General features: G+C 40.3%; 1 protein-coding gene across 1 annotated transcript in view; it reads left to right on the forward strand.

Annotated features, from left to right (window-relative positions):
• Positions 1–1069: 1069 nt before the first annotated feature.
• Positions 1070–26356, forward strand: part of palmdb (palmdelphin b) — a 28732-nt gene continuing 3445 nt past the window's right edge. The window contains exons 1-6 of the mRNA XM_029529434.1: positions 1070–1200; positions 12650–12700; positions 15205–15285; positions 16123–16253; positions 24240–24354; positions 25763–25787. Of these exons, the coding sequence (XP_029385294.1) occupies positions 12656–12700; positions 15205–15285; positions 16123–16253; positions 24240–24354; positions 25763–25787 (397 nt within the window). The 5' untranslated portion in view covers positions 1070–1200; positions 12650–12655. The remainder of the gene's footprint in view (positions 1201–12649; positions 12701–15204; positions 15286–16122; positions 16254–24239; positions 24355–25762; positions 25788–26356) is intronic.

Below are 26356 nucleotides of genomic sequence, written 5' to 3' on the forward strand. Positions count from 1 at the left end.
TTTAGAATGGATGTTTTTGTGAGTTCGATATAAAGCAAGTGTACTCTGGCTGGTACAACAACCCAGAAATAGGTATGCTCCTGATTTGATATTGAAAAGGGGCTCATTTTCCCCTGCCTATCAATCCGTTATATGTCGCCAAATTAAATGAACCTCATGTAAATGAAACACTTAAGTCGACTTAACTGATACTGCCACCACTTATCATAAAGACTCTTTTGCACTTCTTGGACCTGCTGAACTGTAGCTCATCAAAGAGGGAGCTGAAGGTCTCGCCAACGCTGTAAGACAACTGCTTAGTGGCCTTTTAGCCTACCAAATTTTGCTGCCTAACTATTTAATGAGCTAAACACAAAGTCCTTCTTATTGTTCATAATGACTGTGTTTTTTTATTCATGGACCCTAACCCCATTTTCCTGCCCACTACCTGAGAGGCGTGCAACAAAAAACAAAACTGCTGTTGGGATTGAACAAATCTTCATTAGACTAGATAACATTGAAATAATCCACGGAAAGAGAAAACCTTTTATGCTTGTACACTTAGTGAGCAGCTTCTATTCAAATGAATTTCTTCTATTTGGGGATTCAACTGTATCTTTGTGATGTCTTTATCTTCAGAAGGAACTTGTGGATTTGAGTTAAAACCAGCTCAGGTCCATTACACATATATTTGCTGTAAAAACTTGCTCAGGTCATTTCATGGAGCGTTATATTGTAAAATGCCCAGTTTTTCTCTTCTAATGAAATCATCTTGAGTTATCTCATGACATTTACATGGCAGAATGTGAACTTTATCGCTATATGGAATTTGGAGACTGACACAAAGATTGACTAACTTCAGTTTCATCCTTTAGAGTAGTGAAGTGACAATATATCTGCACAAGAAATTGATGGCGAAATCTTGTGTGTGTGTGTGTGTGTGTGTCCACATTTGTGGTGCAACTGTTTGGCAGAGGTATTTCAGGCACATGGTTGGGCTCTGTGACAGCAAGCAGATAAAGACAGAGAGAGAAAGAGAGAGCGAGGGAGGGCGGGAGGGAGGGAGAGTCTTCCCAGGCAGTCTGAATCTCTCTGAGCCTACACAATCTACAGACACAACCCTGGGCTCAGTAATGTTGGATCTGCTACGAGAGTGAGCTGTACCATTCACACACAATCTCTGCAGTCACCTGCTTGAGGACAAGGCATCGCACACACCCGGTGAGTGCACCTCTCCATCGCGGTTTCTGTCCACCTGAATCTGCGTGTGTAATCATTTCAGAGAGATTAGTGAAGATTACTACCATGTCGTAAACTACCTTCTGTGCATACTTTCTCCTATACTACTAACTCAGTCACCCAGAGGTAATCGGTTGTTGTTGGGAGGGAGCTAAAATGAGCAATGGGGGTCTCTTGATTCCTTAATCCTTTAATTCCTCTAAGCTGTCGGCTGCTTGTGCCATCCCAGCGGGGGTCCGACTCTAACTAACAACTACTTTTACTCACAGATGGACACAAGCATTCAAAGAGCAAGACGCTATAAAGTCATCACTTCACATCTTGTCATACCTCATGGTCTTGAGAAGAAAAAGAAAGCAGCTGACAGGAAAATGATATGCTATTTGTGGGTGTGAATAATGCATGTACACACAGTGACACATTCACTCCCACATGCACGCTGGTGTTGTGGGCTGCCTGCAGAGAAACCAGTCACCCTGCGCCCTTTCCTTCCCACTCATCCCGTTCAGAGCAACGCTTCAGCACATGTGGCAGAGCTGTGGCACAAAGGGCGTCTTCGCCCTTCCATCAGCGTCAGAACACGCACTGCTGCTGCCTCTGTGAAAAGTACATCCAGCATTGAACAAGCTCCAGTGATGTAATATAGATCCATTTTTTCTTCAGTTCAGAGGTTTGAAGGCAATTCAAGATTTCCTTTTAGTCCTTACAGTGGGTAACATATTTGAAATTCAGTTGTTCACAAGTTTGGGAGAGAGCTGAACAGATGAATGTTCTCATGTTCAGAGCTGGAGACAGCAAAAAGCCTAGTTTAGAATCATTACTGGAAGCAGTGGGGAGGTTTCTAGCCTAAATCTTCCCAACTGAGCTTCCAATACCTCTAGAGATGGAAGAAATTACATTTTATTGGAAGAAAGGGAGTTCAGGAACTATTCTAGAACTGCTTTCCCCCTGCCTCCAGTTTAAATCCCCCCAACTCCAGCGGCAGTTGATCATTCAGCAGTTGATTGACCCAAATAGAATCAGTACAAGTAGCACTTCAGCAGGTGGGTCATTTCCTGACCTTCAGATTCCCCTTTCCCATCTGTTTGGCATTTTGGTGCCAAGCACAAGGAACGTGGTGCACAGGGGGGGACAGGTGGGAGGTTCATTTATACGAGGCAGCACGTGGATAATACTGTATGTTTAGGACTTTGGTGAAGTTGTCACCAATAGAGCAATGACAGAATAAAACTGAATAAATAACACGTAAATGAATTACATTAATGAATCCCACCGGAGCCAGCAGAGGCATCTAAATCAGCCTAAAAAACTTACTACAGTATCTGTGTATCCCTCACAGTGGAATAAAACTTCTTTAGCTCTGTAAATCCCTGCAGCTACCTGAAGGCATCAGGACACATGTTGATAAAGCTGCAGCATCAGATTGGAGAACCAAACTGCGACAAGGTGACTTCATAAATGCTACCATAAATGTGGTTGGTACATTGTGGCTCAATATTTGGTGATTTTTTTTTTTGGGTTGGGCAATATAATTTGACTTTTTTCAATTTTAGCAACTGGGGAATTATGCATTGTTCTTCAAATACACCACAGTGGAAATGCTGTCGTGTTGGCATCTTGTAAGAGAAGAAATCTAACTGAAACATTGTCCAGCAGATCTGATCTTAGGAAGGACCTCGTGACTACTCTTAAAAATCATATCACCATCATTATTCCTATTTATTTTATTTGCTCTTATTCATCATTGCACACGTTAAACAAGATCCATCCTTCCATTGACCCATCAAGTGGTTCTGTACCAAACAAAATGCATGACAAGCAAGCTATGCTAGGAATAAATTTATTGTAACCCTCTGATTTCTGCTCAACTTCAGGCCGCCCACATCATTTGGGGCTGGTGGATACCCAGAATAGAGCTAAAATGTAACATCATAGCACCCACATCATCTTAATTAGATATATATTATAGTATTTGTTTTGCTGCTCCTGACAGAAAAAATCAGACGACATCAGATGGCTAATAATGTTGTCATAGAGGAGATGGAAAGAACATGCGTGTTTCCAAGAATGGTTTTGGATTCTTGAGCAGATACAAGGATGGCATAAGAAAACATTCAGTGTTGTATCTATCTTAAGTCAATAACACTAAGTGAGTATTAAACTAAAGCCAGTCTCACCTTGATAAATTGGCATTCAGCAGACTATGTTGCAGACATGCGAAGGCATCTGCTGTTAGTTTGTGTGCTATTAATCCATCAGAGATCAGATTAAGGATGGAGGAGCAGGGATTAGACGTCAGGAGGACCTTGGCTGAATGACCAGACAAATGGAGGAATTAGGGTCATGTCACTGGGACCAGACTCTGGCATGGATCATGGACAGACTGGTCTAACTAAGAGAAAGAGCTGTAGGAATTTTACCATAACTCCACAGGCAGACGATTATGTCAGGGTGCTGTGGACCAGGAGGGCTTAAATATAAAATCGCCACTAAGCCTCACAGTTTGAGATTAGTGGAATGTAGTGTGGGATGTGTGGGAAGTAAGACACAGTATGTTCCCCACAGTAATTTACAGATCTTTTTATTAAATTCCTTGAGCACTTCCCTTCTTCAATTTGGTTTGGTTACAAATGGGGGACTTAGATGATTTCTATCAGTAAAATTGAAAATATTTGAGTAAACAGGTTCTGAGCATTTGAAACTGCGAAAGTGTAATCAGCAATTATGATAATATATAGTGATTCAGATACTATTAGAAATGCCAAAATATATGCTTAAATTTTGACAAGGATGTAAGACTGCACAGCAATATGATGACATGGAATTCATAATTCTGTTGACTATTCTGTTGGGGAGGCACTAATGTTGCCAGTTTCAGCACCAACTACAATTGAACATTTTAGGACACGTCACACAAAAGAGAGAAATAATTCCTCAAAGATACAAATATATTATATTTTATTATATTGTGTTATATTATAGAGTCCTGTATTTGTTTTGTTTTTGAGCTACCATTGCACTAATCATTAATAATTTTATTGAAATTTTAAATATAACTTCGTTCTATCTGATTTTTCAAAGGAATGAATCAATCAACTAGTAATCGTTGCTGGGTGGAGATGAATTTAGTATGTTTTTTTTAGACAGTCAAATTCGTAACAAAGAAATGTCATTCACGTTGCTGTTTAAGTTTTATAAAAACCTGACCTTTATAACAATAGGGAACAGCAACAGATTTAGGAATGGGCCAGTACTTGGTAATGGCTGATACACAAGTTCAGGAACAATGGAAATATTGGTGTCAGAACAACTCCAGCAACATGATGGAACATGTTGTGAAGACATCTGTACTCCAATGTTTGGCCGGAGTCCAGTGCAGTTCGATAATGCATGTAAAATGGGCGGCATTTCAAAGTATGTGTTGCAGCGATTGTAACAAACTGATGCGTCCATCAGGCTGACAGAGTAACGAGCAAGGCATGTTGTGTGGCTTGTCAAAGGTCGGGTTGGAGTCAGCCTCAGCTGTAGACCCTCCACTGAGACTGTCTCAATGTACCAACCTACCTACCACCTTAGTGGAAATAGTACTGCAACGTGTGTAAATTTTGTTGCAGGGGATGAACTCTTCCCTCAAACTCCTCTTTAACTTTGGAAATCGTGAACATCTATGAGGAGAGACTACACAAATGATGCAAGGTTGTTGGAGAGAGTTGGCAGCAGATGTTCTGAATATGTTGAACCAGAATAGCAATCACAGATTTGCCTTGAAATATTGCCAGATGAAAATCTCACAGGCATTCCTATCTAATTGCATCTGGATTAAGGAAAAGTACTTTCCATTATGCACTGATTTCTCTACTATATTGTCTCTATTGGTAAATTCTGATGACTTCTCATGTGTTACAGTTTTTTTTTTTTTTCCACTCAGTAATTTCCCATCAAAGCTAATCCTCTAAATGTTTCTTTCTGGCTGAATACTGCACAGCTCCCTGTTGTCCAAACCACTACCTCAGCTTTTTGCTTTGTTCTGAACGCAACGCGAGGAAGGGTGAGAAGTGAAAGTCTGCAAGCCAAGAAGTTTTTGGAACTGCCCAAGCAGCATGTGTAGCTTGTTCCTGTGACTGTACTTGTGCCTAATTAGAGGACTGTTTTGTTTTGCTTTTTTAACTACTATGGCACTTGGCGCTGTCCTTCATTAATTTGTGCCAAGTGCATTTATTATCAACTTTTTTGCAACTTGTGTTCCTTCTAACTTTAGCCTCTCTTTTTTTTAGTCCCCTTTAGTACCAACAAACACATCTGGACTCTTTCTAAATCCGGTTCCACTGGACATGCTATTGATTACAATGTGTGTGCCCACGTGTTTTCCACATGATTGGCAGGTGTTGTGGGTTTTCTTGCCACCGTCCACTCTGTTCAGAAACAATGCCAAAAACTGACATAGGCCCCAACTTGTACACAGTGTCAGGCTGGTCCAATAGCGTCTCTATTTTCAGCAGTGCTAGATCAGAACTCCATAGTGTCAACAGGTGGACAAGCTAACCAGCCAGTATGACTGTCAGCAGCCACTTCTCCTTCCCTCTTCCCTCTGTCACTCCAATGTCAAACTTTATTTAAACTTCCTGCGGGTTTTCCCCATGAGATAGTGGCACCAGAGAAATGATTTATTCCAACATAAACAAACAAAACAGAAATACAAATACATCATCCAAACTACATAATGCAACGGTCCATTAATCAGTTTTTCATATTTTCAGAATGGTTGTGGAGTTCATCCTGCACCAATCGTTTCCTGGATGAAGGCTATTGGGTAATACGCAAAACATCTCAGGATTGTGCCAATATCAGTAACACTTTAGCACATGCTTCTGTTTGCACACACTGACAGTGAGGAACTGGAGGAAGAGACTGAAAAGTTCAGCTGTGGAGGAGGAATATAAGTATATATACAAGGATTGCTGCAGTGTCAGCTTTCTGTTTTGGGGGACAGGAATCCTGGCAGGTGGTTTAATGCTGATTAACACCAAATTATGACGTTTGCCATTTCATATTGATGAGAACTTCACCTGTCAGAAGCTGCCAGAACTGTTCAGGCAGAAGCAAAAGCAACTGCATATAAAGTGAGTGGAAAGATGTGATTTGACAAAAAAAAAAAAAAAAAAAATACTAATAATAATAAAATCCCCAGATAGGTCCATTCATAGATGCACTCAGTTAGAAATGTTGCAACTTGAGTAAAAAAAAAATGTCCATAACTGAAGGCTTGATGAAAAGTTGAGCCTGTGGAGATGAGAGTAAACAGGGAAGGCACTGGAGGGACGCAACAGACAGCCACAGTTTTTGAAAAGTTTCAAGCCGAGTATAAACACTCCATCAGACTCAATCCATGATTCCATTGATGGTGTCCTCTTAGTTAATGTTTTCTTGGTACACTGAGGTGCACAAATCAAACTGAATTGAATTTGAATGTGAAACTGACTCGAAGAGAAAATCCACTCTGCTTTCTGTCTGACTAAACCATTACTGGCAGTTGTTGCAAATGGGATTAATTTGATCATTACATTCAAACCATACTTGGTAAGAAACAGGAAACTAATGCCAGCTGCCTGTGACTTCTCCATCCATTTTCTAATTGAGAGCATCCTTGACATTATGCAAGCAGGTGTAGATTATAAATTGGATTGGTCAAAGGAAATCCTGGACACTGTGTTGTGATTATGGTCGCATAAAAAGGAAAAGATTTGTCATTGTTTACTTAGGGAAAATGCTGAGGTGAATGGTATTTTGTGGTATGAGATGAACATCAAATAGTTCTATGTGGATTCTGTGGCTGGATAAGCCAAGAGGGAGTGAAAGGCTGTTGTTAGGCAGTAGGTGTGCGGGTGTGTTAGGGGGCTCAGCATTGAATGTGCAAAAATATGATGCCTACTAACACGTGGTGTCCAAGACAGACCTCTCTGCTTCCAGTGCGAGATATTCAAGACATATTCGAAATATATATATATATATATATATATATATATATATTTTATATATATCTATATATATTTATCTATATATAGATATATATAGATATATCTATATATAGATCAGCAGAAGTGCATTGAACTCCAATGTAGAAGTTCAGTCAACAAAATGTTCTTTTTTTTAATAAGCCCTTTTCTCACAATGAGTTGTCTTCAGCGCTAGAGAACAATATTAATGTACCGTATTTTTAGCACTATAAGGCGCACTTAAAATCCATAATTTTCTCAAAAATCGGCAGTGTGCGTTATAATCCCGTGCACCTTATGTATGAATTGCTGTTGTAATTACTGACCTCGAACTAATTTTATGTGATACACTGCGCTCAAAAATCTGTCAAAATGTTTTAGTGCGACTTTGGTAGCATTCCCAGCTGACACAGGGAGTTGTATGGACATTGGTACTTGGTTGGATATGGTTTGCAACGTCAGAAATATCCCTAAGCTTCCCTATATTTCAACGCAATATCAGTAATGTTGGTATACTCAATTATTGCGAGTGAAAACGCATTGTAGCATTAGTTTTGCCATGGGAAACTGTCTTTCACTGGCTAGATGGATATATAAAGGTTTTTTCGAAGATATCCTGAAAGCAAAAAGGCAGCGAAGGAAAAGAAAGTGATCCAAATAACAGGTTCTGATAAATGTTCTTCAAATAATGAATTAATTTACAAAGCCTTTCTAGGTGCTATTTTCATTCTCTAAAACACTCCTGCTTTTCCCTCTTTTGAAATCAGGCTGACTGACTAGCAGTAAATTAAACGCACTGCTACTCAGAGGGCACATTATGATTGCAGTGACCAGCTTTTCAGGGACCCTGAAAAAAAAAAAACCACCACCAACAACAACAACAAACTGGAACAAGGTTTGTTTGTCTATGTTCGCAGCTGGAGGTGACCTTCAGGGAGTACTTTCCAATGAATTAAAAACATACTGCTGAAGATGATCAGCAGAGCAGGCATGCAGATGTCTGACATTATGCTTGTTTTGGCCAGCAGAAGAGGTTGACTGCCTTCTTTATCAGCTTCAAATGTAGCCAAGCAATCAGAAGAGTTATGCAAGAAGATTTTTCTTTTTTTGGCTTTAGTCTGTTGGCAGAGAGAAGGTTAGCCAGCTCAACCATTCGTTAGTAGTTCATAAACAGGGAGCAAACAAATAAATATACCTATTTTAAGGGTAAAAACACAAGCGCATTGCTTTAATCTGTAGTAAGCTTCATTATAAATAGAAAAAAAAACAAACAAAAACAACTGAGACACACAGTTGGACTTCATGATTTTGTCAAAGGTAGGGACTGGAGAGCCAAGTTTCAATTGTCCAAACAAATGATTTTTTTTCATGAATTAGAACACTGGACATTTTAAAGACATTCTTCCCGCACAACTGGAAAAGACGGTCCCCACTTTTCATTTGAGAAGTCAAGTCACCTTAAATGCAACACTGGGAGAAGCATTGTTTTAAGAATTTAAGAAGACATTCAGAAATTATTTCATCCTAGCGCCATAGATCAGTAAACATCATTTTTGAGGGAAAAGACAAAACACTGACTTTGTTTAGTTTGGTGACTTGGTGGTGTAAAGCCAGTGATGGGTCAGTCGGGAAACAGGAGTTAATGTCAGATCAAAGTTTGTTTTGCTTCTAGGTTGTAGCTGAAGGAAAATGTCATATGTCATCAACAAGCTACAACTCAAATGAATTTAGATGTGTTTGTATCTCAGTGTTTTCTTCTGAACTTCCATTTTTCATTATTTTCATCGAACACTGCAGAACAAATATTCAAAAACAAATAGACTATATTGCTCAAACCTGCTGTCCCACGGTTGTGAGAGAGACACAATTACCTTGGTGAGGACATATTGAAAATGCCATGTCCAACACTTTTTTGATGGAGTCTATTTGAACTCACCACCTTTTAGTGGTATTAGACTTGAGCCCCTTTGATACCATGAGGACGCAAAGAGGAATATAAATGGACTGGATGAGATTTACCCAGCTCACATGCTACTAGCAGTGTGAATACTAGCACAATATCAAAAAAACGTCTCTTCTTTATTACTGAGGGTCACACTATGTATGTACTTCCAGTAGCTCACCATTTCCCTGGCAGTGAACAGATTAGGTGTTTGGTCTAAGCCAAATGACTTTTCAATAGTAGAATACATCACAGTAGCGTTTTGTGTGGTGGATCTGAAGGAAGTACTCAAGAGGATGATTTCTCTAAAGCTGATTTTGGATGTTTTGGATCAACAATCAGTCTGTCTTTAGTTTCCAAGATCAGGTCATACAGGTTAATACATTTTTTTCAAACAGATGGGAAAAAATCATAAATAAAAAAGTCAGGACTGGGTGTCTGCTCAGAGCATATAGGTGGTGATAGGTAGACAGAATGATCAAATAAATGAAAAAAAGTTAAATATATATTATTATATATTAATACATTTTTGGGGCAAGGTGATGCTTTGTAAGAATGTCTTTCCGATGGCTCAACCATATAGACCCTGTGCGAGTAATGCTTATGTCACATTAGAATTTAGCTTAGAACTTCGCTTTCTGCCCAGGAGAAATCAGAATGTGCAAGTTTCCTGGTCCTCAAGACCCTTTCTTGACCTCCACAGATACCCCGCACTGCTTAATGGCACAATGGACAGCAGATAAAGAGCTGTGATAACTCTTTACTGATTGCGTTCTCTCTGAGCGCATCATTTAGTTTAATTATCTGCTGCTTAGAGGAACCCGCAGTAATTGAAAGTGACCACAAGGTGACCACAGTCACAATCCATCAAGCGATACCTTGACCTGCTGTACATGTCACTTAGGGTCTAATAAGACACCCAGACTCCTGCACATGCCACAACTGCTGTTTAATCACTTTCTATTTTTTTCAATTTCTTGACGCTTGAAGATATGCTAACATTTGATTGATGCTACAGGGTCGTATGTGTGCGCACCAGTAAAATGTTTACTGAGTGTAGATTTCCGTATCCTGCTTGATTTTCAAACACAGTATACAAACAGGTCACAGACTAATGTCTTACTTTTGTGCTTTGCTACCTGAAGGACATAGTAAAGGACATACTACCTCCTGCACTGCCTCTGGATTCTGTGTAACTAGAAACTGTGGGACAGATGGATCTGTGTTTTTGATAAATCGGGGTGCTAATTGCATGTTGCAAGCAAGACTGCATGCACCCATTGGTTAGGAATCACTGATGAACTCATATTTTGCAATGAAAATTGCATGTATGTGTTCCTGTAAAAAGATGCTGTTTGCAACATTTTTACAATATTCTCCATGAATACAGCAGCTACGGGTTGTGGAGCAGGGGTGGTGAGCAAGACAGCAAAGACAGGCTTGTTCATGTTTTTCCTGGCACTCAGTATCGCATGCTACTTTCTCATCTGAAGAAATTCTGCAGCACACACAGAAAATCTTCTGGTTCTTAGCAAGTGCCACAGGGTAACAACCAAAACCTATCACCATGGTGAAGTCAGACTTGAGCAATGGAAACATCTGTATATCTGGCTATGATTCAGTAGGAATGGGATATTGTCTATGAAGGTCCCCTGATTTTAAAATGAAGTCAGAGCAGACTGGCTGCACAAAACAACAAATAAATGTCCTTTGGGAAAATGGGGCATCTCAAAGAGTAAGTAAAACTGGATGGTTGCACAAAGGAAGGAGAACCTATGGTGGTCAATGGAGCATGTACTGTAGCCACAACAGTGTAGAAGGTGAGAGGACAACACTCTTGTCAGTGCTACATCATATAAAAAAATCCTGCTCCACACTCTGGAGTGAGCAAGTTCTTAACTTCCCGGGTCAGTTGGGTGTGGCCACCAACATCCCCAGTATTCAGGAGTGTCACAAATGTTAATGGTCTCTCACACTTCCTCCAGAGATTCTGGTGCAGTTCACTTTGGTGACCCAGATATTGGCACTTCTGTGCCATCTCCATTAATCCCCTGCCCAATAGCAGGAGGAGTGGCAAATGTCCTTACCCCCTGAAGTCAAAGTGAAAAATATATATATTCACAGTCACGTTTTGATTTAGGAGTGTCCAAACTTTCTTCTTTGTTTCCTTCAGCCTTCCTGCATCCCATTTAAATCAGACCATGTGTCTTATTGAGCCCGACCTGAACCCTGTCCTCTTCTCTCAACAGCACAGTGATAGATTGTGGCCATTCCACTCTCAGCTGATTCACTGTCATCCATTATGACGTGGTACCAACACGGCCATGTTACATTCCCTTTTGTCACGGAGCCATTCCTCAAGTCATCAATCACCCCTCTGATGTCTGACACACATATGTTACTTCTCTTTCTTTCTCTATCTACCTGTCAAAATGACAAACTGAGCTCCAGACTACAGACAGTAAATTACTGGTGGAAAAACAAAAACTGTGTCACATTGTGCGATGTGACTACAATGTGGAGTTGTGGTGTCTGGCACACATGCGCATCCCCGACCTGATGTCATCGCACTGACAAAATTAAAAGATTGTTTTTGCAACCCTCTAGCATCATAAGTCAAAGTGGGCTTGTGTATGTAGCGACAGGTCAAATATCATACCACTGCCAGTCAAAAAGTATGGGTGTGCCATTGGGCTGTTGTCACTTGGTAGATGTATTTCTGTGTTCACAGACACAGGATTGGAAGAAACCAGGAAAAAAAAACGAATGACAGAAAGAAATAAACAAGGTTTTATTAAAACTATGACATTTTTCAATGGAAGTGCAATTTTGTTTCCTAAGAAGCAACACGCACAAAAAAAAAAAAACCCACACACTATGGCAGCCTTGATAAAAGTTGAACACTCTCACACTGCATAAAAGTAACAGCACATTTTATTTCTAAAATGATACAATAACAGCAATGCATCAAATATCCTGAAGCTCTTAAAAGAATAAAACAAATGAGAAAGAATGACTACACAACTGAAAATGGCCTCTAACAGTCCCCTTTGAATAACGTGTTCTAAATTACAAGACTCCACAATGGACTATTAACTGTGTTGGTTGCAGCAATATAATCAAACAAAGAATTCCCATTCCTAAGATTAGTGCCTTCCTGGATCGATGATTGGATTCTTTATTTGTATCCAACATTAACTGACGTTGCTCTGTTGTTGTTTCCAGTCTGCAGCTTGTAATTAAATACATTTTAATGATTGATCTGTCATCCTTGCTAAATGCACACGGGCTTATGATACAGTACAGGGTTGGACACACTTTCCTATTCATTTGAATGAGAAAGTGTGTCCAAACTTTTGGCCTGTACTGTACATGTAATATGGAAAAGCAATACATATTTCCTCATGTACACACTGTAGCTCCCGAGTTTAGAGCCTCACCCTGTTACTTACACTTCTACTTAATCCTATGTCATGTGCTCTTGTCTTCCCTGCAGGCCATCATGGAGGAGGCTGACCTGCTGAAGGAGAGGCTCCAGGCCATCACGGTAAGGACCAGTTCTAACTAATGGACACCTTTCGTACTTATCTGCCTGTCCACACAAGAGATCTGCAAATGAGATTGCATTCAGTTGCACTGGTTACTGTAGTTACATCACAAGTGTGGCAGCACCATTCGTCCAATCCTGCCAATACAAATAAAGTTCACAACTTAAAGTAGTAACATTAAAAATTTAACATCAAACTCTTTGGAGCCTAAAGTTAGCCTGTAATTTGTCGGCATTTACTCTGAAAATTTCTTTAATAAAACAACATCCCAACAACATCATACATCCTTTTATACTTGGATTTATTTCATTTTTAATTTGTAGTTGCTGTCTTACTCTTTTCAAATCTGATCTCTTATTTCACTAGCTTACTTTTTAAATGTTTAAGTATTTTCTATTAAATCCTGTAAGTAAGCCTTCTTAAACTGACAAAAAAATTCTATCCCGTTCTCTTTGGAGTTTATTTTTTGATAATGCATCAGTATCATACAAGGGCAAGGGTGAGTATTATCCAACCTACCTTTGCATAGTGGTCTTGTAAAAACTTCAGACAGAAAAGGTAATTTTACTTCATTTTCCAGTCCACATAGATCTGAAACCAACATGACGGATGGATTTTAATCTTGAAACCAGTGGCAGAGAAATTTTGATATCATATAGGGATATGCAGGATTTAGTCAAAACTCTGAGAAAGCTGCAGATAATATGTAACTATAACCTTAAGTGAAATCTCTGCAAATATTTTCCTTCTTGTAGATGTTTCCCTCAGTTTAACCAAGTGCAACCCAGTGATTCAGTGCAATGATATTCAGTCTGAGGAGGATGCCATGATGCAGCACTAAAACAGGATTTGTTACCAAGCAGTCTGAAAATAAGTAGGTGTGGGTGTGATGTTGCAAGAAGACAGAGCTGTAGAGGAAAACCTTTAGTATTGTTTCTCTCACTGTGCAGGTCAGCTCCTCTGATATAGTGCAGGAAGGCAGCAAAACATTCATCTGTCATTAATGTGATTAAAATCCACCTGAGAGAAAACCAGTTGGTATGATTAAGCCAATCACATTCGTTCATCTTCAACTGCTTATCGGTTTCTGTTTCCGGGTCGCAGGGTGTTGGAGCCAATCCCAGCTCATACTGAGCGAGCGTGGAGATACACCCTGGACAGGATGTCACGCAACCTCTCACACTCACACTCAGACCTAGTCCATTTTCCTCCCACCATACAAAAACATGCATGTTTGGGTTAATTGGTGATTCTAAATTGTCTGTAGGTGTGAGGTGTGAGTGTGAGTGGTTGTCTCTCTGTATGTTGGCCCTGTGATGGACTGGCAACCTGTCCTGGATGTACCTCGCCCAATGTGAGATGGGTTTGGCTCCAGCACCCCCCATGACCTGGAAACGGATAAGCAATACGAGATGAATGAATAAATGATTGTATTTAATTTTTCAGGTGTATACAAAAAATTAACAAACTCCCACTTAGTTGCAGCTGAAAGTTTTATTTGTCACATGTCAATTTACAGTGAGCAAACAGTGACATGAGGGTCGCGCCGATCAGGAGAGCAGTTGTGCAAAACTGAAAGAATAGAAAAGAAAGAAAAGAAAATAAAGAAAATGACGATTAAAAATGTAGTATTTTATATTATGGAAAATATCTTAAACTTAGATATTATTGAATATCAGCTCAAACTCACTGTTTACTTGAAGAGTAATTATTTTCAGCCAAACTCTGTTGAACTCGCATGAAGTCAGTGCGCCAAAGGTTACCACACTGCTAAAGGAGTATTTTATGATTCACCAAAAAAATACTTCAGCATCACTGGGACACTGATGTCTTGCTGACAATCTTTTGCATGTTTAATAGACTTAATGACACATGGGATTCATTTGAAAACTGCACCTGACATCAGGGAGTCAATCTTTTTACCAGTTAATGGAGCCAGTTGTCTTTGTAAAATGGTTTTCATGGTCCAGACATTTCAGCAGACTGACATCACCCAGACAGAGAAGGGGCCATAAATACCAGCAGACGTCATCAAGGAGATCCCCTTTCATTGGGGCTTAGTGCCACACTGATTCAGGATCCAGGACCTGAGTTTAGCCCACTGTCAACCCTCCCAACCCCACATAGTTTGACACAGGACACAGGACCTGTGTTTTCATGGTAATTGAATGATTTTCCTCACCAATTTTTCATGTATATCTGGGATTTTTTCAGGCCGGATAAACGTACTTGATTTTTGGTCAATTAACTGTCATACAGGAAATGCCTCCTCTCTGAGAAATAGAAAGTAGACAAATTGACACACAAACACACAAATAAAAAAGCAACAGGTACATTAGGTCAAGCCATGAAGGTTGTATCGCTTTTTAGCTATTTATGGCAGCTGTTGTACAGCTGTCAGCTCAAGGTTGATGTGTCAGCATGAGAAAACAACAGGTGGAATACTTTCCATGCTGTAAAATGAACACATGAAGCAAAGATGTGTCTGACTTGCCCCATGCAGGACAAAAGAAGAATCCAAGAGGACATCGCCAAGAAAAGGAGACAGATCGAAGAGGAGAAATTAAAACTCCAGTACATAAAGGTAGAAACAGAACACCGACCCTTCAACATCTTATTGCATCCAATAAAAAACACTACATGGAGCATGAGTGTGTTGGCAGCAGGCACAGAGCAGAGACTAGGAAAGCCCCTGGGAGGAACACTGGGATGAAGGTTTTCATTTCATTTACCATCTCAGAGCTAATAAAAGCTCAACTATCTAGTGACATTTCTGTGCACAAACACAAAACACCAGCCCTTAATTTCACAAATATTACCCAGAGTCTCTCTGCAGTAGCGTTAGGTAACTTTGTAATATTGTTATGCGCCGACTTCACCGCGGCCCAAATGAAAGCATTAGCAGCTTCACCTTCATGACTGTCAGTGAGCCTCCTCCAGCCTCTGATCCATGTTTATGAGTCATTTCAAATCTAATAATTGGTGGCATTAAAATTGGTCAAATAGAAACGTAACAAAGTTGAACAAACCGTGATCAAGTGAAAGGAGAGGAATCCATACAAAGCCTGAAAGGGCTGAGATTCTCTGCTGCCTGAAAACATGAAGACAGTGACAGCAATAAAGCAACATTTTCATCAGCGCTTCTATCATATATCACATGCAGACTGGACAGTAACAGCAGTGTGATCCAGTCTGAGCTGTGCCCTCGCTATGAACCTTTGTACTGTACTCTCTTGCTGCACTGGCTAAAGCATAGGACACTCTGGGGGTATCTAGTGGATAGGTGGGTAATGACAAGGTTTTGGGAGATCCAGGCAATCTGATGGGAAGCCGAGAGACCAGCCAGGTGTACCTATGACACATGCAACTTTAAAATGTGAATAAAACCCTGAGGTTCCTGCGTGTCGTGTTTAACCAACAGAAGAAAGCCCTGAGGGAGCAGTGGTTGATGGATGGCCTCAGCCAGCAGTCAGAGCAGGAACAGGAAGCCATGAGGCTTCAGGCTCAGGATGAACAACAGCAGAGTGATCAGCTGCAAAGCAACATCCTCAGGTAAGCTGGACATGAGCGTACCTCGAAGCTATTGCACATCCCACACAGGGGACATGACAGGCAAAGAAACTGGCAGGAGAAACGATGTGGGTGAAATGCATTTATATTTGGCTCAGATGAAGACACTTCAGTGATCCCGATGGGGGAAATGAATTGCTGCAGTTGTTGGAGTCACTCTGGTGAAAACTTCATATGAACAATATATCGTGTTCGGGCAAAATGGTGGATATTCTCTGCTAACATATGAGTTTGTGTTTGTCAAAAAACAAAAAACAAAAAAACAAAGAAACAACAACAACAAAAAAATGAATTCAAATGTAAGCATAGACTAATTAACAGGATTAAAACCTAATACCTTTAAGGTCAAATCTTGATTTTATAAGCATCATTTTTTCTGACAAATTTAACACAAGCAGGACTCAAACAGGGGCCGCTGTGGCTGAAAGGTACTGCTCCACCAGGTGGACTACCAGGGAGCATCATCATAATCAGACTGTCTTTGTTAAGCTGTCTCTCACAGACAGTATAGCTATAGTATTATATAATTATAGTATAAACATTTAGTAGAGGCAGTTCTTTATTTAAAACATCCTTGGTTTGATATGTAGAATTGGTCATAGCAGTTTGTAAGAAGCCTCATTATCAACGATCCCTCCCAGTCATAAAGAATGTTTAAAGCAACCCTCCAAGTGTAAAGACAATGTGTGAAGTTACCAACACTGCACATTAATACAAAGTGTATGTCAGGGGAAAAAGTGCAAAAGCCCTCTGGAAATATCATCAGTCAGTCAGTCAGCCAGCCAGCCATGGACTTTCCAGGTTAAAAGGATAGACTATTGTGGCCAGGCCCAAAAATAGACAGATGGCTAAATTATATAATACATAATGTACTACTACTACTTATAATAATCATTATTGCCAATATAATCATAACAATTTTAGTCAGATAACAATTTTCAAAAAAACTGTTGCACATATTAGGTGATTAAAAGAAAACAGTAATATTAAGAGCCATACTGAACGGGCAATGGAAAGGGACCAAGGCAGCTAAAAACCACAAAACCCAGTAGAGATAACAATAAAAAAAAAGGAACAATGAGAAAATTTAGTAAAAGTCACACATTAAAGACATGTTTTCAGAGATGACTAAAGGCAGGCAGTCATTTTCTTGTCTAAGCTTCTCGGATGAGTCCATAGAGCTGGATCCCCAACAGTGGCAACCCTGTTACCCCTGATCTTCAGCCTAGTCTGTATAAAATAAAACCTTTCTTACAAGCTCTATGCTTTCCTTTCATCAAGGTGTAGGTTTAAAGTGAGAACAAGACAGACTAAACGAAATATACCAGCGCAAACCAACCACGCTGAATCACCACTGTCAGTGACCGAACCAGCAGTTTTTAGCAGTGCTGACTGAGAGCACTGTCGTCAATCCAGATTAAAATTCAAAATTCAAAACTCATTAGAGGCAAAGGAAGCAACACAAATGACTGTTGGGTGATAAAACAGTGGTAGGTAACTGTCTGCTGAGCTGTTTAAACGAGATCAGTGCTTTATAGACTCAGTTTGTAACTGAAAATTTGGCGTACAACAACATTAAATGCAGTGCTAGCCACAAATATGTGTCCATTAGTTATCGTCACTGACTTTAAATCTATTCGCGTGAGGACACGGTTTGGTAATGTTTCGACACAAGGACAGCTTGGTCGAGTTGATGCATAGATCATTGTTTGGGTATAAATAGGCACTTTATTAAAGCATCTTGTGTTATCTTTCGTTTATATTTAGCTGCTCTCTATTTGTTAATACAGCTGCCAGTCAGTTGTCACAGTTAACTAATCACGTTGCACACCTAGTGGCCTGTCTCCACCCACTGCTGCTGCCATTAGCCCCATCCCAAAGGCAGTCAGAGCAAAAAGGAGATCCTCACTCCTCTATTAGCGTCCAGACTGCTAATGAATCAAAGCCACCGCTGATCCTGCTCTGGATGTAAATGTAAAGTTTCCCCATAAAAGGACGTTTGGTTACATATTTTATATTCTACTATTAAAAAATACAGGACTAAACTGATTTAGCCAATGTAGCGTGACTCTCAACAAAGCCTTAAAGTCATCAAGTTATTTATTTAGACAAGTAATGGCCTATTTAAATGAACAGAACATTTATTTATAGCTGTAAACATATTTACGGTGTTTTTTACTCACTTTTTGTCTCTCTCCGACGTTAGCCTCTAACCTAAAGCATCCATTACAATTTCACGCCTATGGTCAATGGTCAATGCTGAGCTTATTCAAATGCAGCTGAAAATAGGTGTGTCTTTAACCTGGATTTAAATACACTGAGTGTTTCAGCTGATCTGAGGCTTTCTGGGAGTTTGTTCCAGACATGTGGAGCGTAGAAGCTGAATGCAATTTTTCCATGTCTGTTTCTGATTCTGGGGACTGATGACCTGAGGGGTCTGGAAGGTTCATACTAGGTCAGGAGGTCACTTGTGTATTTTGGTCCTGGACCATTCAGAGCTTTATACACTAGCATCAGAACTTTAATGTCTATTCTCTGATGGACAGGCAGCCGATGTAAAGACCCCAGAGCTGGGCTGATGTGGTCCACTTTTTTGGTCTTAGTGAAGACTCAAGCAGCAGAGTTCTGAAGGAGCTGCAGTTGTCTAACTGACTTTTTAGGTAAACCTGTAAAGATGCTGTTACAATTGTCAAGTCTACTAAGGATGAATGCATGGACTAGTTTTTCCATGTCCTCTTGGAACATCAGATCATCAGATATATTCTTAAGGTAATAGTAGGCTGACTTTTTTATTGCCTTATTTTTTTTTTTTTCAAATTTAGTCCATCGCTACACCCAAATTTCTGGCCTGGTTGGTGGTTTTTAGGCATATAGATTGAAGCTCTGTGGTGACCTGTAATCATTTCTCTTTGGCTCCAAAGACAATTACCTCAGTTTTGTTTTTGTTTAGGTGGAGAATGGCGTGGCACATCCAGTCATTAATCTCCTCAATGCATTTACCAAGAGCCTGTGCGGGACCCTGGTCTCCTGGAGACATTGTAATATATATCTGCGTGTCATCTGCATACCTATGGTAGTTTATTTTGCTGTTCTTTATAATCTGTGCCAGTGGGAGCATGTAAATGTTAAACAGAAGAGGTCCCAGGATGGAACCTTGGGGAACTTACCTATTAACACAAAGTACTTCCTGTTCTCTAAGTATGTTTTGAACCAGTTTAGTGCAGTTCCAGAAAGACCTGCCCAGTTCTCCAGTCGTTTGAGTAATAGTTTGAGTCAACTGTATCAAATGCAGCACTGAGATCTAGTAAAACTAAGACTGACATTTTTCCACCGTCTGTGTTCAGACATGTCATTAAACACTCTGGTCAGAGCAGTCTCAGTGCTGTGGTGCTGTCTAAAACCTGACTGGAAGGCATCATAGCAGTTATTTTGAGTTAAAAAGTGATTGAGCTGTTGAAAAACCGCTTTTTCAATTATCTTACTTAAAAATGGGAGATTTGAGAAGGGCCTGTAGTTATTCATTTGTCTTGTCTTGTGTCTTTTTCAGCAGAGGTTTAAGTACAGTTGTTTTTAATGGCTCTGGAAATACACCTGACATTAAGGAGAAGTTCACAATCTGTAACAGGTTTGACTCCAAAACCTTTGAGACCTTTATAAAAAACCTGTTGGCAGGATGTCTAAGCAGCAAGAAGAGGAGTTCAGCTGATGTAAGATGTCCTGTGTCATGGTGTTTAAATCTGTTTTCGGTGGACACGATACATGCGCTGAACCTGCGGCTGATGTACCAACTGCTTGTCTAATATTTTGGATTTTGTCAGTGAAGAACTTGGCAAAGAAATTGCAGGCCATAGTGGAATGAAATTCAGCTGCCACTGACACAGCAGGGTTTATTAGCCTGTCTACTGTGGCAAATAAGGCCCGAGCATTATGACTGTTTTTGGTAATAATGTCAGAGTAGTAGGATTCCTTGCATTCCTTAGTTGTGGAGTGAAGTTTCTCTTTATGGTTGTCATAATGAACCTGGAGATTTGATTTTCTCCATCTGTGCTCAGCTTTCCGACTCTCTCTTTTCCCATTTTTCACCAGTGTGGAATTTCGCCTTCCAGAGATAACCTTCACCTTAGTGGGAACAATAGTGTCCATAACATTTTAGCATTGAAGCTACTGACGAGCTCATTGATTGAACCCCCAGACAGGGGAGGTGTTAAAAGAGAAGACCTAGTTAAAGATCTCACTACTGTTTTCAGTTATGCACCGTTTTGAGCTCACTGCTGTTGAGACATTTGTATGCACTGAAATCATACTCTCAAAGAAAACACAGGAATGATCAGACAGGCACACATCAGACACAGTAACCTTTGAGATGCTCAGACTCTCAGAGATAAGTAAGTCAAGAGTGTGTCCCCTATTGTGCGTGGCATCTGTTAGACAAAGTTGTCCAGAGTGTTACTCAGGTCTTTAGTCTTTTTGTCCTGAGAGTTGTCCACATGGATGTTAAAATCACCAACAATACGGTCAAAGTCAACACAGATCATAGACAGCAGTTCACTGAGGTCATGAAAAAAGTGCACAGGATTTGGGGGGTCTGTAAACATTCAGAAACAGGACTCTGGATGAGGCCTTCAGCTGTATAGCTACATATTCAAAAGACTGAAAATTTCCAGGAGATAACTGCTTACATTGAAAATGTCCATTAAATAAGACTGCAACCCCTCCTCCTCTCCTGCTCGCTCTGGCCTGATGGATAAAACTATAACCAGGAGGGGTTATTTTGGTCTAACCAAGTTTCAGTTAAAAACATAAAATCCTGGGTGTGCTCAGTGATAAAATCATTAATTAAAAATGTTCTCCCAGCTAAAGACCTAACATTTAATAAAGCCAACTGAAATGTTTTAGAGGTTTTATTTGCCCCCTCGTGTTTGGGAGCAGTCTGTGGAACACAAGGTATGTTTACTTTATTTAAAGATCTTTAGGCCGCAACTTTCTGTGTTTGGACTAGGCCACATTTCTCCTTCTGTCACCTAAAAGTACAGAAATTTTAAAACATTCTAATAAACAGTGTCCCAGCTTGTCCTGGGAAAAGTCATAACTGCCATAATCCTCGTAGCCCGGACCCTCCACACATCACACATCAGACTGTGGAGACATGATGGAGGTGTGGAGGGACGGGAGGAGACACGGCAGGGCTTCGTCTGCTCTGGTGGGAATGGGGCTCGGTGGCACACCTTTGGCCGCTCTGGTGGGGGGTTTATGTGGGACAAAAAGAAATTGGGCTGGGGGGTAGATCTGAACCCAGCGTTGACCTGTTCCATCATCTGCTCAGGGAATTTCAGGTGAGGGGAGGAGTGAGAAAGGGAGCGCGAGGACTGTGATGACCTCTCAGGGGTTTGGGGGGCTGGGGAAGCTCCTGGTCCCTGGTCCTGGTCTTGGTCATTGTTGCTGATGAGAGGGTTTGGGGCAAATAAGGACAAATAAGTAACCTCTTCTTGCCTCTGATGCCTTTCTGAAGCTCTTCCCGGGTGGGGGTAGATGGAGTTTCTCCTCAAGGTTTCTGTTGGGATCTTTTTTTTTCTCCTCGTTTATCTCAGCCTTGGTGCCAAGCACAGATGGATGACGCAGGAAGTAAAATATGTTGGAGGTGAACAGTTTCACCTCTGACTTGTTCAGATTAAATCCATTTGCCTTAAAAAGATGCCCGCATTCCCAAAAAATATTACAATTATTATTGAAATGCACTGAATGGTCAGCACATGCTGATAAAATCCATTTATTCAGTGCCGACAACCTGCTGAATCTTTCCTGTCCTCTTCTGAGGGGTGGTACAGGTCCACTGATGAATACAACTGCATTCAGAGAGCTCACTGTGTTTAATAACCCAGTAAAGTCCCGTTTCAAAACCTCTGATTGTTGCTTGGACACATTGTTTGACCCTGTATGCAGAACGATGTTTGTCACAGTTGGATATTCATCTGCAATTTCAAAAAATCTCTCCTTCAGATCATTGACCATATCCATAGGAAAGCAAAAGACATTAGTGCTCTTACCGCACATCCTTTGTACAGAATTTACGGTAGAGCCACCCAGAATCAGAGTTTCAGGCCCAGCCTTTAGCTTTCGCTGTGGGCTTTTACTTTTTAGCAGGTTTTCTGTCCTTGCCTTGCTGCTTTGGGATGGATGGTCATCCAAAAGAGATCCAGAGTCCTTCAACAGTGGAGCAAATCTGTTCTGCAGTTTCACACTCGGTTGTTTTGGAGGTTTGTTGTTAAGCTTCTCATTCAAGGCTGTCCAGTCCTGTTTCCTCCCATGCACAGGGGTAGACGAGCTCCTCTGTCTCGTAGGAAGTGAAGGCCAGTCGGTTTCAATGACTTCAGCTCGCTGTGCCCTGCCTGTGATACGTCCTCCAACTTCCAGGAGACATGATTTACTTTTTAGAAAAAACATTCAAAAAGTCTTGGTTTGCTTAAAAGAAAAAGAATAAAATCATATCCAAGACTTGTAGGAGAAGTAGATAAGTTTAGAAGCGAAAAAAAAAAGCTTAAAAAAGCAGCAAGGAGCAGGCAGAGAAACGTCTGCTCCATGTCAGAAGCAGGAAGCAGGAATCACTGACCAACTCCAAATCTACTGGTACCTGAGTTTTAGAATCTAATCATGTTTTAACTACTGATTGTATCTGATATTATCTGTCGGTCATAGTTCTTTCTTTCTTTTCTTTCTTCTCTGTTCAAACTTTAATCATGCTATGTTTTAATGTCTCTGTAAAGCACTTTAAATCACCTTGTTGTCAAATTGTGCTATACAAATCAACTTGCCTTGCCCTAATTAGGTGACGACGGCATGTATCAACTTCTAGCGACTTTTCGAAAAGCCAATAGCTACTTTCCTTACTGAGGAGTTGGCAGCACTTGCCCCTCATCTCATTCAGGAGCAGTTCGTAAAGTTTCCCAAAGTGTTGTGCGTGCATTAAAAATTGTAAGTATTTAATTTTGGACATTTCTGTGGAATGTGACTGAAGCCGTATGTTGTATAAAATGCAGGATTCGCTGTTACAGTCACGTTTTTGCTAGATTAATGGCGATGTTAATTGTATGCTAATGCTAACTTTATGTGTAAATGGGACTGATGTTGCTGTATGAACACGAGATCCTATTAAGTGAAGAGTGTGATTGCTAGTTAATTCTTATAGCATTTGTAGAGCATGTCACACTGTTTATTGATGTTGTGTGGAGGTTTCTATGCTTTTCTGTCTCGGTGCATCCACATACGTGCCGTTTGTATCTGATGCTAAAGAGATCAATATTTGTTGTTTTGTGATTTATTTACTTTGATTGATGTTGTTTTAATATGCATAGGCATATGGCTGGATTTTGTAATTGTGTGCTTGTTCAATAATAGCTATTCAGAACCACATGTTTATACTTAACAAACTGCTGTGGGTGGTTGTGTGTGGATGTTATGCTAATGGTGACAAAGCTCCTATATAAATTTCTGAAATTCCACTCCATCTCTGTTCCTCACTGGACCACCTGGAGCGTGTTTGAATCCTGCACTAACCAGCTTTAGCTGATAACGGATGAGGGCTAAATTAGCCAACCATTCAGACGGGTGAAAGCTTACTTTTTAAGTGTAGAAAATACCACACTTCATTTGGATTAGATAACCTTTGGTGTCATCATTACAGTAAAGTTTGTGGTTACGGTTATGAGACACAACACTGACATAGTAATTAACCAGATATTTACTTCTACACTTACACCTTCACATTTAAAAGTCATACCTTTGACAGTATTTTTCTGTAATAGAAACACATAAGCAAACCCAGCAACACTACCCAGAATGCCATGGAGAAAAACAAGCACTGAATTTGTGATTTCCTGCTCATTGAAAGGTACTCAAATACCTCTTAAGAGCTAGAGGTAATTAAGGTGTTTGTTGCAGAAATCAAACACAGTTTATTATTTTCTGGTGCAGAATAGAGAAGGAGATAGAGGCCTTGGAGACACAGGAGCTCAACATCTCTGCCAATGAAGAGGTTGTTCTGAAGCGACTGAAAGAGGTGGAGAGGACGGCTGAAGACATCATCAAGGTAGGCTCCAGTCAGCTGACTGCTTTTGACACCACTGTGTGCTCCTTACTAACTGAGGGGTGGAATAATGCTGATGATATTCGACAGTATTTTAACAAACTGTCGTCTCCTTATTGCTGAAGTGAGAATAAAGCCTTAACATGGGTGTGTGATTGTGAAAAACTGCTCTTACCTCTCTCTGTATGTTGAGCCGATGCTAGAGCTGCCCTGAACAGACACTGGGGGGGCCCTGTATGCTTCACAGGCAGTTGGTAAAAATGGCACCTCTAGCTGTGAACACATTGAAATGACAGTGGATGGCAGTACAACCAAAACTAAACACCAGGCAGTATTTTAATATTATTTTAGATTGAGTTTAAATCATGTGGTGGATGTTCACTTCTCTTTTGGCCACTTAGGGCCTTTATTAATTGACCAGAATTAGAAGGAGAGTTGCACTCAGAAAAGAGTGCAGCTGTGTGGTTGTGGAACACACCCTGACCACACAGCTATTGGGTTGGTGTATAATGTCAAAATCTAACATAGCTGTAGAACAATAAGTAGCATAATTAGATTTTAAACTCAATCAACCAAGTTAGGTGGACTTCCTGTTGTTTTCCGCAGGTATTCATTTCGGCAACAACAACTTCCAACAATGGCCTTACATCATGTAAGGCAATTGTAGCTTACCAGCTGTGAAATCAATCATCATGCTACCTTATTGTGACAGGAAATTATTTAATGTTCATACAGCCACAGCCACCACAAAAATGGCTAGGGTTTGGGTTTGAATGTGAAATAGTTTTAATTTGACAGTATACCTTCCATGGAACGGCCCTCCTGTGGATGTAATGCGTGTTGGCATCTGGCGTCCTACAGGCGCACAACAATGTAGAGCGCCACAAACTGCAGCTTTTTTAAACCGTAAGACAGTTCAGACAGTAAACACTTAACACAATAGTTCCACAGTGGCCTTGGAGGTTGGAAAAAGTTCTGGCTCCGTGGGGTGTAAAAGGTTGAATTTACAGAGGAAATTCAAGCACTTTCTGTGAACATACTTCACTGAATTTAAGTCTCATTGTTTTCTAATCCCTTCATGTTTCTTGCGACACTTCCTCTAATCTTTGCTTTGTTTCTAACGTGATGCACTCACTGAGAACTGTGTGGGTGTGCTTTGGTTCAGAAGAGGCTGCTCTGAGTGAATGGGTTGGCAGGTAAATGGGTCCCTCACATGGTGGCCATGCACTGTACAAGCACTAATATGCATGATTTGTGCTCTACTTGCTGCCTGTACTCAGTCTTGGAGGCAAAGTGGAATAACTGTGTGGTCTGCTGATGCTCAACACCATTAATCTGTAGCTCTGCTGTGACATGGACTTCCTGCTGCTTTCACCACTTTGACCCTCAACTGCTCTGTCTTCACATGTAGGAGCTAAACGCAGACTTCAAGGCAGGTAAACATTTCTGCAGCATTTCGGTGTGCTGTGTGTTTTTGCCTACCATTTTTGTTTTTGTTCTTTGTATGATAGTACCATCTTGGGTTTTCTCCATCTTATAGCTATAGCTGCATCCTTGAGGGTGTAAGATCTAATATTTATCTCAACAAAGCATGAATGTTTGTAATTTATATCGTCATAATATTTCATCTTTACACATTAATACTATTAACCTTCAACTTTTATTGCTTATCATTCAGACCCTGCCAGAAATACTGGTTACTCACTTTTTGGCCCATTATTTTCACGTAATGCATCAATGTACTTTAATAAATTGCAATTATGTATTTCTTTCAGACTGTTAAAGCAAAATAATGACATACTTATTTAATTTTTAGAAATATCAATATTTTTCCTTACTCGTTGTATTGTGATCAGCGCTTAAACAATAGTGGCATGATAGGGATGCTTGGCCGACAGCATCTCGTTCAGGCCTGAGTCTCTAAAATACACATTTGTCTTAGTTACTAGATGGGGTTGCACAAAGTGTGTGGTGGAAATTGCAGTGTAAGCACATGCAATATTTA

The sequence above is a fragment of the Echeneis naucrates genome, chromosome 20 (genome assembly GCF_900963305.1).
Source record: "Echeneis naucrates chromosome 20, fEcheNa1.1, whole genome shotgun sequence".
In the NCBI taxonomy this organism is placed as follows: Eukaryota; Metazoa; Chordata; class Actinopteri; order Carangiformes; family Echeneidae; genus Echeneis; species Echeneis naucrates.